Below are 14,102 nucleotides of genomic sequence, written 5' to 3' on the forward strand. Positions count from 1 at the left end.
AACGAAATCCTAAAATATCTGACTAAAAACAAATAATTTTGTGAACTGAGTCTTGAAAATCTTTAACTGAAGTGTGATAATCCTGAAGATTAACTATTGCAAACAGAGTAGAAAAATAGACAATTTTAAGATAAATATTTCATTGAGTAAATAAATGCAAATATTCATTATTAACATTTCCACATTTATTTTGGTAAATATCTGGGAAATGAGAGTCAAATTTATGTTGCTTGTATTATTGTTGTAACCAAAGAATTTTGGTGAAAAAAATGTTTAATTAGAAGGAATACTACCTAAAATCCTGTGAGCCTGGATAATGAAATTTAATGAGCGTACTTTTCAGAGACTGAACCTTCTTTTCATCTTCGGATTCCTTTCCATCTGCTTGATTATTTGTCGACCTTATAGATTCATTATCATTGTTTTCACAAGTAAAGCTATTTTTTGATTCTATGCAATCAGGTGACACACATGCCATACTTTGAAAGTCAAGAACTTGTTTTTCAGTGGATTCAGATTTTCCTGTTCCTTGGGGTATCACTATTAGCCCTTCCTCCTCATCTAAACTCAAAATATCAACAATTGTTGAGCTAGATTTCTGCTTCCCTTGTATTTTATAGAAGACCTCCACTTCACAACCAGCTTTTGCTCTCCCAGTCACATGTGTCGCCAAAGACATTTTGCTAGCTTCAGGACTAGCAGTCAGCTTCGACACAGAATGCATTGAACAATTCGATGGTGTGCCTGTAGGTATAACTTTGTCTAAGTGATTTTTGCTTTCTCTTGTCATATTTCCAATTGAATTGGCCGTGCCAAAATTTTCTGAAGTCGACCTAAGTGCTGGATTCACAATCGGAGTGGAATACACTTTATTTTGTGCTTTAAAATATGGATCATTAGCTGTTTCCATTTCCCAATTTGAAGAAATAAATATAGGACTACGTGAAACCTCAAATTTAAGTTGATGAGGAGAATTCCTCCCCTCATATCCTCTGCCGGGGACATCTGTAAAAAATATCACCTCATAAGCAATGATCAGAGTTAAAAATGGTAAGGACAAATACATTTCTTGGAAAAAAATTTGCAGTTAGTTTTAATCTAAATTTATGCTAAATAAGTTTGATTTGAGATAAAATAATGAAAAAGCATGCCTGTTTTGTAATCTTGCAGTGCACTGACATTTTCATCAAGTAATGATTTTCTAGAAGAGTTTACCAGTAGACGAGACATCATCCTCTCTTGCATTTTGGCTTTGTACTGAGAAAACAAGAAAAACCTTCCATATTTAGTGGATCTAACATGAATACCAAGTTAGGAGAGTGCCCAGGAATGTGAACATTGACTGATAGCCTCTACATCAAGAGAGGTAGATAATTGATAAGTGGTACTTCATAGGAATACAACTGGGTACACTTCGAGTAACCTGAATTGTCACTGACTATATTTAGTTCAAACCTTAGAAATGGATAAGCTGATTCCAAAGAATATATCATTTCAAGCAATCAATTACCTAGCATTTTATCAGTAGTATAACTTATAGACTATTGCTGTGTTTCTGTATGTCACTCAAAGTCCTCTTTACATAGATCAGGTTCAAAATCTTGTATTCTGTCTCAGGTGTCATGTTAAATAGGGACACCAAATTGAGAAATTTTAGCTAATATGTCTTGATATTTCTCATTGATATAAATTTGGGAATGTTAAACAAAGGTCATTTTATCTATAACCTGAAAATCCACCTTTCATTAGTAATAAATGTCAGCCCATTCTTCAGATGAACTGACTGGTTTTACTGACACATTATTCAATCCCATTTTTACTCCAATCTATAACTTTTATTGCAAAAATACTTGAATTACTAACATGATTTCATTTAGATTTTCATTTAATTCAACAATTCACCTGATCATAATGTTTCATGTGAATGGAGCCAATGACATACAAGTAAGTTACTGTTCAGTTTCTTCTATGTTTTCAGACATTATTATTATTGTTATCTAGTAGGAGGCATTACCTAAACACAGTATTTACATTTATTTGTGAACTTGTATCTGAGGTCACAAAACTCATAGGATACCAACCTTGACAATTATAGAGTACTATTTAAATGAATTTATTGCCTCAGGAATATCAGAATAAAACAGTTTCTCAATTATTAGCAATGTTAGTAAGTCTCTAACAATCATTGGGAATTCAAGAAAAATTTCTAACTAGACACATTGGGTGACTACTGTAGGCATAGCATCACCCTCAAATAAAAAAGATAATAAGCAAGCCCAACCATGAAACCAACTTAATAAAAAGTATCATACACAGAGTGTCTCAAAATATTTATATAATTATGAACATACTGAGTCTAAAAAGGTGTGTTTGTCCAGTGGCTACTACCCAGAGGGCTGAAGTTCAAATCCAGGTTTGACCCCAGGTACTCCCAGCTTCAGACATGCAATGTAATTTTTTTGGGTGACTGATATTCATTGGGATGGATACAGAAAGGATCTGGCCCCCTACTCTTGCATAAATTTCTCACACTATTGGCCTTGGTACAAGGTGAGCTCTACCTAATCCTATCCAGCCAACCTTTGGGTTGATTACTACAATTTTTTTCTCAAGTCAAGATTTCAAATTACTTAGTCTCTCCTCCTGTGTTAAAACAGCAATTGGAGGAGGAAAATAAAATATTAGTATGAGGCTGGCTAAATAAGATATTCATTCTTATAATGGGGCAGCTGCCAACAATCCTTGTATATATTTGTTCCCTGGAAAAATGCTGAATTACTTGTGCATTTTGTAAAATTATTCAAGACCACTCAAAAATATCAAAATATGCATATTGGAAATTGTCAATTAACAATTACTTGTTTAATGTTTCTGTTATTAAATACATGTATTAGTATAATCATGTGTTTACTAGTGGCCCTTTAAAGTTGCTCTTGTATATAAAGGATATCAATAAAATGTCACCATTGCTAATCTCATATCAATTAATAATAGCTAACCTCCTTCCAGGTAATATTCCTGCGTAGTAATGAAACTTCTGTAGGAGTTATTAACCTCTTTAAAAGATTTTCTGTGGATATTGGGCAACTATTTTTGCGTTCTGCCATTTTTCTCTTATCAATTTGTTCTTCACAATATTTATTAGGATGGACCACTCTCCTGTCCTACAAAAAATTAATTAAATGTCTCATTTCAAAATTCTAAAATTCTCCTATCAAGATACATAAATACACTATTGATTAAAAACCAAAAGGAAGCACGCCATGAAAACAAAGTACTTCACATGAAATAATACTAAAAATGATCAAAAAGTAACTTTTTAATGGATTAATAACTTCTTACTTTCAATGTGTCATTCCATTTAGACATATCTGTTAAACAAGACATATTTGACATTGAACACAAAAGGAAAATTGAAATCTTTTCAAAACTCCGTAGAGAAACCAACACCACTAAAATATTGATTTAAAAAATCATTTACTATGAACTTACACTGAATAAGACTCAACAAGTCACATACTCTTCAGTTCCTCAGTTCATCATACTAAAAATATTGAAGAAATTAAAGTATCCAATGAGAGACAGAACTCAATGTCTTCATGTTTGAAAGAGATGTTAGTAAGAATATTGATATATACACTATTCAACATACAGAATCATACTTGTTGGCAACCAAGTAAATTCTATTAAAATGACCCAAGCATTTAACTCCTAAATGCATTTAACCCTCTTGGGTTTTATGAATTATGTCTAGTCTGAAACTGGTAACAAAATTACATTGTACTCTTTCCTTCAAATCTGAAAGTTAACAATCTTTCCATATGAAATTATTCATGTAGGAAAATTCAATATGCATATATGGACAGGGTATGGAATTCTTATGTATGCATATGGCTGTAATATTTTTTTTGCTTGGGTCAATCCTTTGGACCACCACCGACCATCTACTACCTCCATTTTTAATGGATGATGGCATTCATCCTCTCCTCGACTGACACACCGACCACAAACGAATTTTTCATAGTCATCATCTGAGGATATTTCACCTTCTTCTTTACTAGTCTTAAGAGTTCGCTTGGAGGACCACTTTCGGGACCTCCTTAGAGATGCCACTGTAGGTGCTGATATTCTTTCAAGCTCCATTTCTTTGTTCCTGTTGGCAGATCGGCCAAAATCTGCACTGTTATCACTTTCCTCAGACAAAGTACGAGTCTTTCTTTTTTGTTTGCTGCCTTTAGCTGATTCTGATGGAGATTTAACCTTTTCCTCTACTTTCTGCCCAAACAACCCCCTTGCTTCGGCCATTTGAATCAAATATCTGTTGTTCAGAAGTACAAATTCCTGAAAAAAATTACATATTCAATAAGTTGTAAACCCACAAAGAGAAACCTCATTGAGTATATCAAAAGTCACTGAAAATTGAAACCATTGTTTTATAACTTAACTTTTTAACTTCCTAAGAACAAATTTTCGTAATTAAAAGATGCAATTCATTCATTTGGTATGAAACCAATGCTAACTACTCACAGCACATAAGTTTTAGCGAAAATTCAAATTTTAAACATTTTTCAATATAAGAGCCAAAATATTGAACAACAAAGTTTGAAAGAAGCATAATATTACAAATTTAATCATTATTTCCCACAAACATTTGAAGAATTTTGGTCCCTGCAAGAACAGAATCTAGGTACTTTGGTACAATTAGCAAAAAATGTTCATAGTATTATTTTTCTCAAAATGAGAATTTTATGTATTGGTGTTTATTTACAGTAAATGCCATAGTCCATGAGATTCATTACAAAAAGAGAAAATTGGAAATCACCATGTATGGTACTTTTCATTATCTTTAATATAGGAGGTCTAAAATTTAAAACTTATTGGCATGGAAGAAGTAATTCTAGAGTGTGATTAGGTTAGCTAATGTTTCTTTTCATGTGATCATAATCATAGCCTTGGAAACATTAAATAGTGATGCCATATCCAGCCAAGTAACCTGAATCGCTTTCTTTCTTGCTGATAGACCCAGAGATCTATATCTGGTAGTAGCCGATAGCTTTTTTTTAATGTTAGTCCAATGTAAAATAATTACTATAGCATGGACATCTAGCCAACCAGAAGTATTTTCAATATATTAAAAAAATGTTCTCGAGTTAAAATTACATTAATGTTTTGTAAGAATTTCTGAGACTTTTCAACCATATCCTGCACAAAAAACTAATGAATGAAAACGTTATTCTAAACATATATAATAGAAAAAAATTATTAGGGAAAGGAGGTGCCAAATGGAAGATGAAATTATGAGAGAATATTTTTCAAATTAACCAACCTTCCTTTTTATCAATGAAATATTGCATCCATCTTCTTTGGAGGTTTCTTTTACTGTAGGAATGTCTTCCACTTCAAACAAATCGGTTGAAGGAATCTAAAACAGAAATATGGGTGAGATATTTTATTAATGAGCTTCATAGAATGGGTAAAATATTCATTATTTGACAAAGACATAAAATTATTGAATTTTATGGGTCATTGAGTTTAAATGTTACTTTTAAACCACTAGAATATTATTTAATAGGTGGGCAGCTCAAATAGTATTGTCCACAGAGAATTAAGTGAACATAAACCGAAGTTAAGATCCATAAATAATGAAAAAATATGAGTTTAAAATGCTCATAAAACACTTTCAATGAAAGCTATTAAATGTTAGTATCTTTTAAGATTATCTTTAAATCACATTTTATCGGATAAGTGAATACATCATTTTGTTAATTCTCCTTAACTTACCATTAAAAATGCATTTTCCGAAAGCCCAATTGTCACAACAATAATAATTGTAAGCAATAAAGCAACTTGCTTTCTCCAGTCTCAAAGAATACCATATCCCTGATAAAAACTAGCAAAAATATATATTATCAATATAAATAATAGTTCATAATCATAGGCTGCCATTTAAATAACTAATTTCTATATGGGAAAAATATATTCAATAGCTCCAAATCAAATTACTCTAGGAGCGAATTATCTTGAAGTTGCAAATAAAATTTCATTTTAAGCTAGTGTTATTTCAGGTTTTACTAAAGAGTACCCAAAAAAATATTTTGTAAAATTCAATTTTTTTGCTTAATTAAGGTGGGTAATGATTAATAATTTCAGTTTTTTGAGTTTTATATGTACATGTGTATGTGTATATATCCCTCCCATTCACTATATTTTTTGATGTGGTGGAAGGGCTTATGCATTCCGATGACCCCTAGAGCTGTGCTAAAGGAGCAATGATATTTGCTCCCGCCAGGCAACAGGAAACTACCTCAATTATCATTCACAAGAATATAATGATGGACAATATAGATAATATGAGTCCTAGCAACCCTGGAATTCAGCCTTATTGGCCATGTGTCATGCCCCGCAGTGGGAGAGGCATGGCTTCTGCGGTCGCCATCTCACGAATCCCTTGCAAAAGAAAACCAGCAGCAGTAGGATAAAAGATGCAGAAGAAGAAGACAAATTTAGTTAGAATAGGAACGTGGAATGTTAGGACAATGATGAGGACAGGGAAATTGGAGAATGTTAAGCGAGAGATGGAAAGGGGAAATATAGATATTTTAGGTCTATGCGAGGTGAGATGGAAAGATAGCGGGGATTACTGGAGTGATAGTTTAAGAATAATACAAAGCTATGGGGACGAGAGCCAATGAGGGGTTGCCATAATATTTAATAAAGAGGTAGGAAGAAGCATAGTCAACATAGAACAAGCAATGTATAGAATATTACTGGTAGAGATAAAAGCAGAACCGACGGAGTTGGTTATTATTCAGGTATACATGCCACCGAGCAACCATACGGAGGAAGAGGTCTAGAGGATAAACCATCTGTTAGAGGGCATAATCTCAGGTGTTCCTGCAGGGAAACATTTGATAATGATGGGGGATTGGAATGCGATAATAGGTGAAGAAAGAGATGGTGATCAGGTGGGGACTATGGTTTGGGAACGTGTAATGACTGCAGGGAGAAAGCAATTGACCTCTGTTGGGGACAGGGGTTAGTCATCGCCAACACTTGGATTAGGCATCAAAAAATGCGTAGGCATACATGAAAAATGCCAGGTGACTCAGAAAGGTATAAGTTAGATTATATTATGGTTATGCACAGGTTTAGGAACAGTGTGATAAATTTGCACAGCTTCCCGGGAGCGGATACGGACTTTGATCACAATTTAGTTGTTTTAAGTTAAGTATCCATTTGAAAAAGATAACGCAGGGGCGGGTTAGGAAAGAGAATGTAGAAACATTAAATGGATTGACAAGGAAGGAATATCAGCAGGCTGTAGAAAAAATCATGAATGACAGTAAGTAGTACTGAGTACTGAGTACTATCAGAGAAAATTGGGAAGGTATCAAGAAAGGGATAATGAAAGCTTCAAAAGAAACTATAGGAACCGTTAACGGGAAAGTGGCAGGGAAACCATTAATCACGGGTGAGATGATTAGAAAGATAGACAAGAGAAAAAAATGGAAGAATATAAACACAGAGTTAGACAAAAGGAAGTACAAAGAGTTAAATAATAAATTGAGATGGGCAACAAATAAAGTAAAAGAAGCATGGTGGAAAATGCAGTGCAAGGATATGGAAAGTTTGCAGAGGAAGGGTGAAATTGGTGAGCTAAACAGCAAGGTTAAATCACTATCAGGAAGTAAAATGGAAAGATCTGTGCTAACAGTTAAAGATAAGTTGGGTAAGATAATAGTTGACACAGAAAAGATCCAAGAGAGATGGAATGAATATATAGAAGAACTGTATTGTAAAGAACTTAGGCCAACAAAGTTAGACATAGAAAGAGAACAAATGACGTAGAGGAAGAAAGCTTAGGTCCACGCATACTCAACAATGAGATAGAAAGGGCATAATAGGGAATAAAATTAAATAAGGCTGTGGGAGTAGACAACATTCCTGCGGAACTACTAAAGGGTTTAGGAAAATGTGGAAGGAAGAGTCTATATGGACTGATTTGTAGTATCTATGAGGAAGGAATATGGTCGGAAGACTGTGATGTCAGTGTTAGTTCCTATTCCGAATAAATTAAAGGCTACATTCTGTGAGGACTACAGAACAATAAGTCTGATATTCCATGCAGCCAAAGTGGTTCTCAGGATCATAAACAAAAGGGTAGAGAGTAGGGCAAATAATTACTTAGGGGATGATCAGTTTGGGTTTTGGAAGGGAGAGGTACACGTGATGCCATTGCAGTAATGAGATCACTAATTGAAAGGAATATAGAGTACAATCAGGACATATTTGCCTGTTTCATAGATTTCAAAAAAGCATTTGATAAGGTGAATTGGGAAAAAACTAATGAGTATATTGCAGAAAATAGGAATAGATTGGAGGGAAAGGAGGCAAAACCGTAACCTGTGCGTGTCTCAGACTGCTCAGGTGCGAGTGGGGAACGGAGAGTCCGGATGGGCAGTTTTAGGAATAGGTTTAAGGCAGGGTTGCCCATTATCACGGTTTCTGTTCAACGTATATGTGGAGGAAATGATTAATGAGACATGGGAAGAACTGGAGGTAGGAATGAAAGCTGGTGGGGAATTCGTGAAATCAGTTAGTTTTGCTGATGACCAAGCTTTAGTTTGTAAGTCAGCCAAGGGGTTGCAAGCATTGCTGAGTGAATTGGGAATTCAGTGCGACAGGTATGGCATGAGAATCAATATTAATAAAACAAAGGTTATGCGATTTTCTAGAAAGGAAAAGGCAAAGCTTAACATTAAAATAGGAGGGCAAAAACTAGAGCAGGTAGAACAGTTTACGTATCTCGGTAGTGTTTTGGACCAACACGGTCAAATTAGTAAGGACGTAAGGAGAAGAATTGCGCTAGGCAAAGAGGCTTTCTCAAGGAGGAGGGAGTTGATGACGGGGACTTTGAGTAAGGATGTTAAGAAAAGACTCGTAAAAACTTTGATATGGAGCGTAGCTATGTATGGTGTGGAAACGTGGTCATTGAAGCAGGAGGATAGACGTAGATTGGAGGCTTTTGAAATGTGGGTGTGGAGAAGGATGGAGAAGGTAAAATGGACAGAGAAGAAAACAAACGAGGAAGTGCTTGGTATGGTGGGCGAAGAGAGGGGTTTGTTGGGAGCAATCCTATGGAGGCAGGAAAAGTGGATGAAGGGCATGTTGATCGTCAGTGGGATATTGAAGAATGTAATAGAAGGGAGAATGCTAGGCAAACGAGGAAAGGGAAGGGACAGGATAGGTATGTTGGATTGGATGAAGGGAGGAAGGAAGTATGCAGAGATGAAGAGGGGCTGGCTGTAGAGGAGGATGTAGGGTTGTGTTTTGTTAGAAGAAACAAAATATTTGTTTGGTAATTGTACACATCCAAAACCTACCTTAACCAGGAGATTACCTTGTAATAAAATTATAAATATATACACACACATATATATATATGGTGAAGAAATATTCATTCACATGGAAATAAATATAAGGAAAAGGGATAGGAATACATATAAAGGATGAACACAGGAGAGGTGGGAAAGGTGGAATCAAGCAGATCACAAGTACAAAAATATTTCCTTGACGTGGACTTGTCCTCATTCCCATGCTAATTGCCTCTCAAAAAACATTATCTATTTTTTGTCATGCAAACCATGCATTTCATTTTACATAGGCGAATACATTACCCCCTTATCCGTTCGAATGAACAATCACCGCTACTCCTGTAATTCTGCCTCAATCTCTTCTCTTCCTATTCCTTCACACGCAAATTCCCACAACCTTTCCTTCAACCAGTTTTTTTCCCCACCTATCCTAGAATCCCAACCTGATTCAGCCGCCAATATAGTATAGAGGTGAGAACTCGTGAATCCGCATCTATACTAGCTTTCTGATCTAGTAAAATTCCCACCCTTAACCGCCATCTTTAATTTCCTTTTCAGCATACCCTGTACCTCCTCCAGAGTCAATTGTTCCCGTTCGAGACCTTCCAGTCCGACCAGAAGAAGGCCTCAGAGAAGGCTGAAAGCTCAAGCAATCTAAGATGTGAGTGTCCTTATAACTAGCACACAAAAACAAAGGGAAACACTCACAAATGAAACTCTGTGCCAATTTATTTGGTAAAAAGGTATTTTTTTGTGTTTTGTGGGGTATTTTAATTACAGGATCCTAACACAGTCAGTGAGAGAACTTCTGCTGTGCTTTCTGCTTGAACTTGATTTGTAATGCTTTCTTTAAATAACATCATGATAGTGAGCCATAGGTATCATAAAATGGACTGAACTATAACATAATATTCAATAACAACCTAGCATTTGCATTGCCTCATTTGCATCCTGAAGGTGGTAAACAGGTATGCAATGACCTTTCTTATCTAGTAAGAGGTAATAGAGCGTCATCCCAATGATTTCCTAAATTTCAGCTAGCTGATTAAGTGACTAATTTAGGTTGCTTGCAGATTATTGCAAAGTGAATTTTTAAACTAAATTTCCAATGTGAATTATTGGCAGAGAATAATGAATTAAAAAACAAATAATCACAAAAACATTATTTCAAATGTATTTGCTTACTGCATTGTCTGAAGAAGAAGGTTTGCTCTCTGTCTGGGGTGCATCATCAAGACCACCTGGGTCAGGGGCTTCTTTGGCTTCTTTCTCAGCCTGGTCATCCTGCTCGTCATCCTCTTTCTGAATCCTACTTTTTTCCTCCATATAATTTTTAAAGTTTGCCATTGCAGCATTATTTGCTGAGTTCACAGCACTGTCGACCAATTCCTTGTTCTCAGAGGTTTTCATTGAGTGAGTTTCATAGACAACCACTTGAGTTTGTGGCAGGGAAAGGCAGAGTGAGAGCACCTCCCACTGCTCCTTATTGAGCCTACTTAATTTCTTTTTTTCTTCCATTTCCTCTTTCTCCCTCTCCTTGTTTATCATACTTAGCAGATACTCTTGGTCCTCCTTAGACTCACTTGATTGTAAAATATCTTCATATGCGATTTCATATTTTGCTGCTGTATTTCGAGTAATCTCCTCCAGAAGTTTCATGTCTGCAAAGTCATAAATCTTATATTTGCAACAGCAAAAAGCAAATTCTGCAACATGTTTCTCTTATTATAATTACCTTAAATTAACCAATATGCATGCCCTTTATGCAACCCCTTAAGATAAAAGGGATTTTCAATTAAGGGTAATCATACATTTTTTTATCCACAAAATATATTGTGCTAAAAGAGGAGTAGGCATATGCAAACTGAATATTTTAACTTGCAATGGCTGCTGAAATACTTAATTCAAGTCAATAAAGCTTTGCCTGGATTTATACTACACATTAAGTTAACAATGTAACAAAAACTTAAACTATTGCCAAATATGGATGCCAATAAAAAATTCTTTCTTCCCTTTAATTGAAGAACCCTGGTAAAAATTTAGTAAATTATCATCAAAGATCAGTGATCAAAGACTATGCCATCACTTAAAATAAAATTCTTGATATATTCTAATGAGATGAGAGATTAAAACTTAATGCTGAGGAAGCATGATTGTGGAATTAATAATGGGTTCTTTTTTAAGTTATCAAGTCACCAAGTTGTATTTAAACAAGATTTATCAATTCCTCTATTAATGACTTGACATGATTTTTTTCCATAACCCTCAAAAATTTTCAGAAAAACTAATATCTAACCAAATTACTACAGAAATCCAACATAGCAAATCTCATTCAGCTGAAATAATCATTTAACTCATAACTGGAGCATACTTTAAAAGACTATTAATGGATCTCCATTAAGGGCATGTATTATTATATCTGACTTCTTTCAGAAGCGAGCCAAAAGATTGACCTAACCCACATAATCAAGGTTTTTATGACATAATTAACAGGGAATTGTGAATTGAGCATTAAGGAATTTCCAGTGCATTTAAAATCAAGAATAGACACGGAAGGAGAAGAAAAATGGTGATTGTGAGAAATCTAAAGGGAGGAATAAAACTGGGTGTCAACCATTTTAATCATCAATAGAATATTGTAAATGCTAAGGATATTATGCAAGCAACATAGGAAGAGGAAAAGAATAAGTATTTTGGACTGAATGAAGGGAGATGGAAAGGATGAAGAAATGAAGAAGGATTTATTGTAGTGTTAGAGTATCAGGCTGTATCTAGTCAGGTGAGGCTTAGAAATTCCCAATGATTAGCCTATCAGTTTATCCAAACCCACCTTAACTAGTAGACTACCATCAATTAAAATAAATAAAACTACGAGGACAGTCATAGTTTTTGAAAGAGCATGTTCATCAAAGTATTATTCTTGTACTTGGACTAATTTGACACATTAAGTAAGCTGACAAAAGGAGCTGAATATGTAAGTCCATTGTTCTCACAAAATCAAACACCAATCATTCTCAACATGAAGACCGATTCAGTATTTTTTTTCAAGCTTGAAGCTCCATGTTATGTGTCTGGTATCAGTAGAAGTAATATCATGTGGCCAAGCCTTAAGCCACTGGGTGAACCCACCAGATTAATCCTCTATATGCAGAAATTACCCGTGGTATGTGTATAAATAAATAAAAACAGTTTAGAAAAATAAGAAATTGTATTTTGAGAATTTAGAAGTCAATTCTAGTGTAAGATAGGCTAAAAATTCTACGAATTCCTATAAAGACCTGTGACATGACGAGTGGCTGCCACCAAATATTTTCCCACCAGTAACAAAGAGGAGCAATTAGCCTTCATTTATGTGAGTGAAGGCGGAGGCATGTAATCAATACAGCAATACAATGTCAGCAGCAGGGTTGACAAAAATTACTGAAGGCTTGTGTGCATGTGAAGTGTAAGGCAACAAAAAACTGTCACTCTCTATCCTATGGAGCATCAGCTTATCCTTTTCTACACTTTCAGTAATAAATAAAACAAGATGTAACCATTTTGAGTCAAATATTTTAGAGGAAACTAGTCCCCCATTCTGATCTCTGGGTAGGGAATACTCAAGAGAGTACATCAATCAAATATGCCAATGAAGTTCCAGTTGGGGCCTGAATTGCAAGGTCACTCTGGTACATGGTTTATAATAGAAATTGCATACTTACATTCTCTTCTATACCTGAATATAGGAAGAGAATTGCAGAACTTGGTTGAACATCTTAGGTATAAGTGAAATGAAATGGCCATCAGTAGGGGACATTTGAAATGGTAGCTACAGGATAATTTATGCAGGATGTCATTGGAAATATCAGAAAGGGAATAAAAAAAGCACAAAATTGTGCTGAATTGAGAGTAAAGATCATCATGTACTACAATGAAAGAACTGCAATGGTGGGTGTATGAAATCCATAGATACTTCAACAACATATGCCTATTGACATTCTGTAAATAGTAAAAATTAGTGGTAGTAATCATGCTATTTAAAACTTAGTGTGAAGAAGGCATGTGGAATATGGAGGAGCTATTTTCTTGTAAGTCAGGGGTTTAGGAAAACAGAAAATGCAAATGTTATTGACAGTAATCGCAAATCAAATGCTAATGAAATAACATATAAAATATCACTCAAAGGACAAACTAGGTAATTAAAAGAAATGATTAAGGTAGAGTTAATCATAATTGCCCTTCATTTTTAAACTGTGCATTTAGAAGGTAAAATTAAAGCTACAATGTTGTGCATTAATAGAAGGGGAAAGGATTAGAAACCCAGTTGGTGACAGCTAGATACTATAGTTATATTTTCAAAAAGAAAAAAAGCATTAAAAGGATATGAGCTGGTGAGAAAAAATGAATGAAAAAATAACCTTCAGAAAATCTTGAACCAGAATTGGAAAAACAGTTGAAATAGTGAAATAATATATTTGCTATTTATACAGCTAAACAATCAATGAGGAAAAAAGTAATGGAAGATGGGAAGCAGATTAGTACAGATGAAGTTTGTCAGAAGAAGCAAGTACTAATTACAAATGGTAATAGACATAAGTTACCTGGACATATGGCAACAGTTCATAACAACACTATATGAATTTACTTTTCTACAGATTTGAGGTTCGCATGAAGAGAACAGGAGAAGAGAATAAGAAGTGATGAAAATGTTGCCTTATAGAAGAATGATAAAAATAATATTCATTGGCA

General features: G+C 34.7%; 1 protein-coding gene across 1 annotated transcript in view; it reads right to left on the reverse strand.

Moving 5' to 3' along the window:
* Positions 1-289: 289 nt before the first annotated feature.
* LOC139693574 (uncharacterized) overlaps positions 290-14,102 on the reverse strand; it is a 28,566-nt gene continuing 14,753 nt past the window's right edge. The window contains exons 8-11 of the mRNA XM_071591822.1: positions 10,560-11,035; positions 5,327-5,422; positions 3,942-4,341; positions 290-1,005 (exon numbers count right to left, since the gene is read on the reverse strand). Of these exons, the coding sequence (XP_071447923.1) occupies positions 290-1,005; positions 3,942-4,341; positions 5,327-5,422; positions 10,560-11,035 (1,688 nt within the window). The remainder of the gene's footprint in view (positions 1,006-3,941; positions 4,342-5,326; positions 5,423-10,559; positions 11,036-14,102) is intronic.

This window comes from Hetaerina americana, unplaced genomic scaffold (genome assembly GCF_022747635.1).
Source record: "Hetaerina americana unplaced genomic scaffold, ioHetAmer1.1.p SCAF_1, whole genome shotgun sequence".
Taxonomy (NCBI): Eukaryota; Metazoa; Arthropoda; class Insecta; order Odonata; family Calopterygidae; genus Hetaerina; species Hetaerina americana.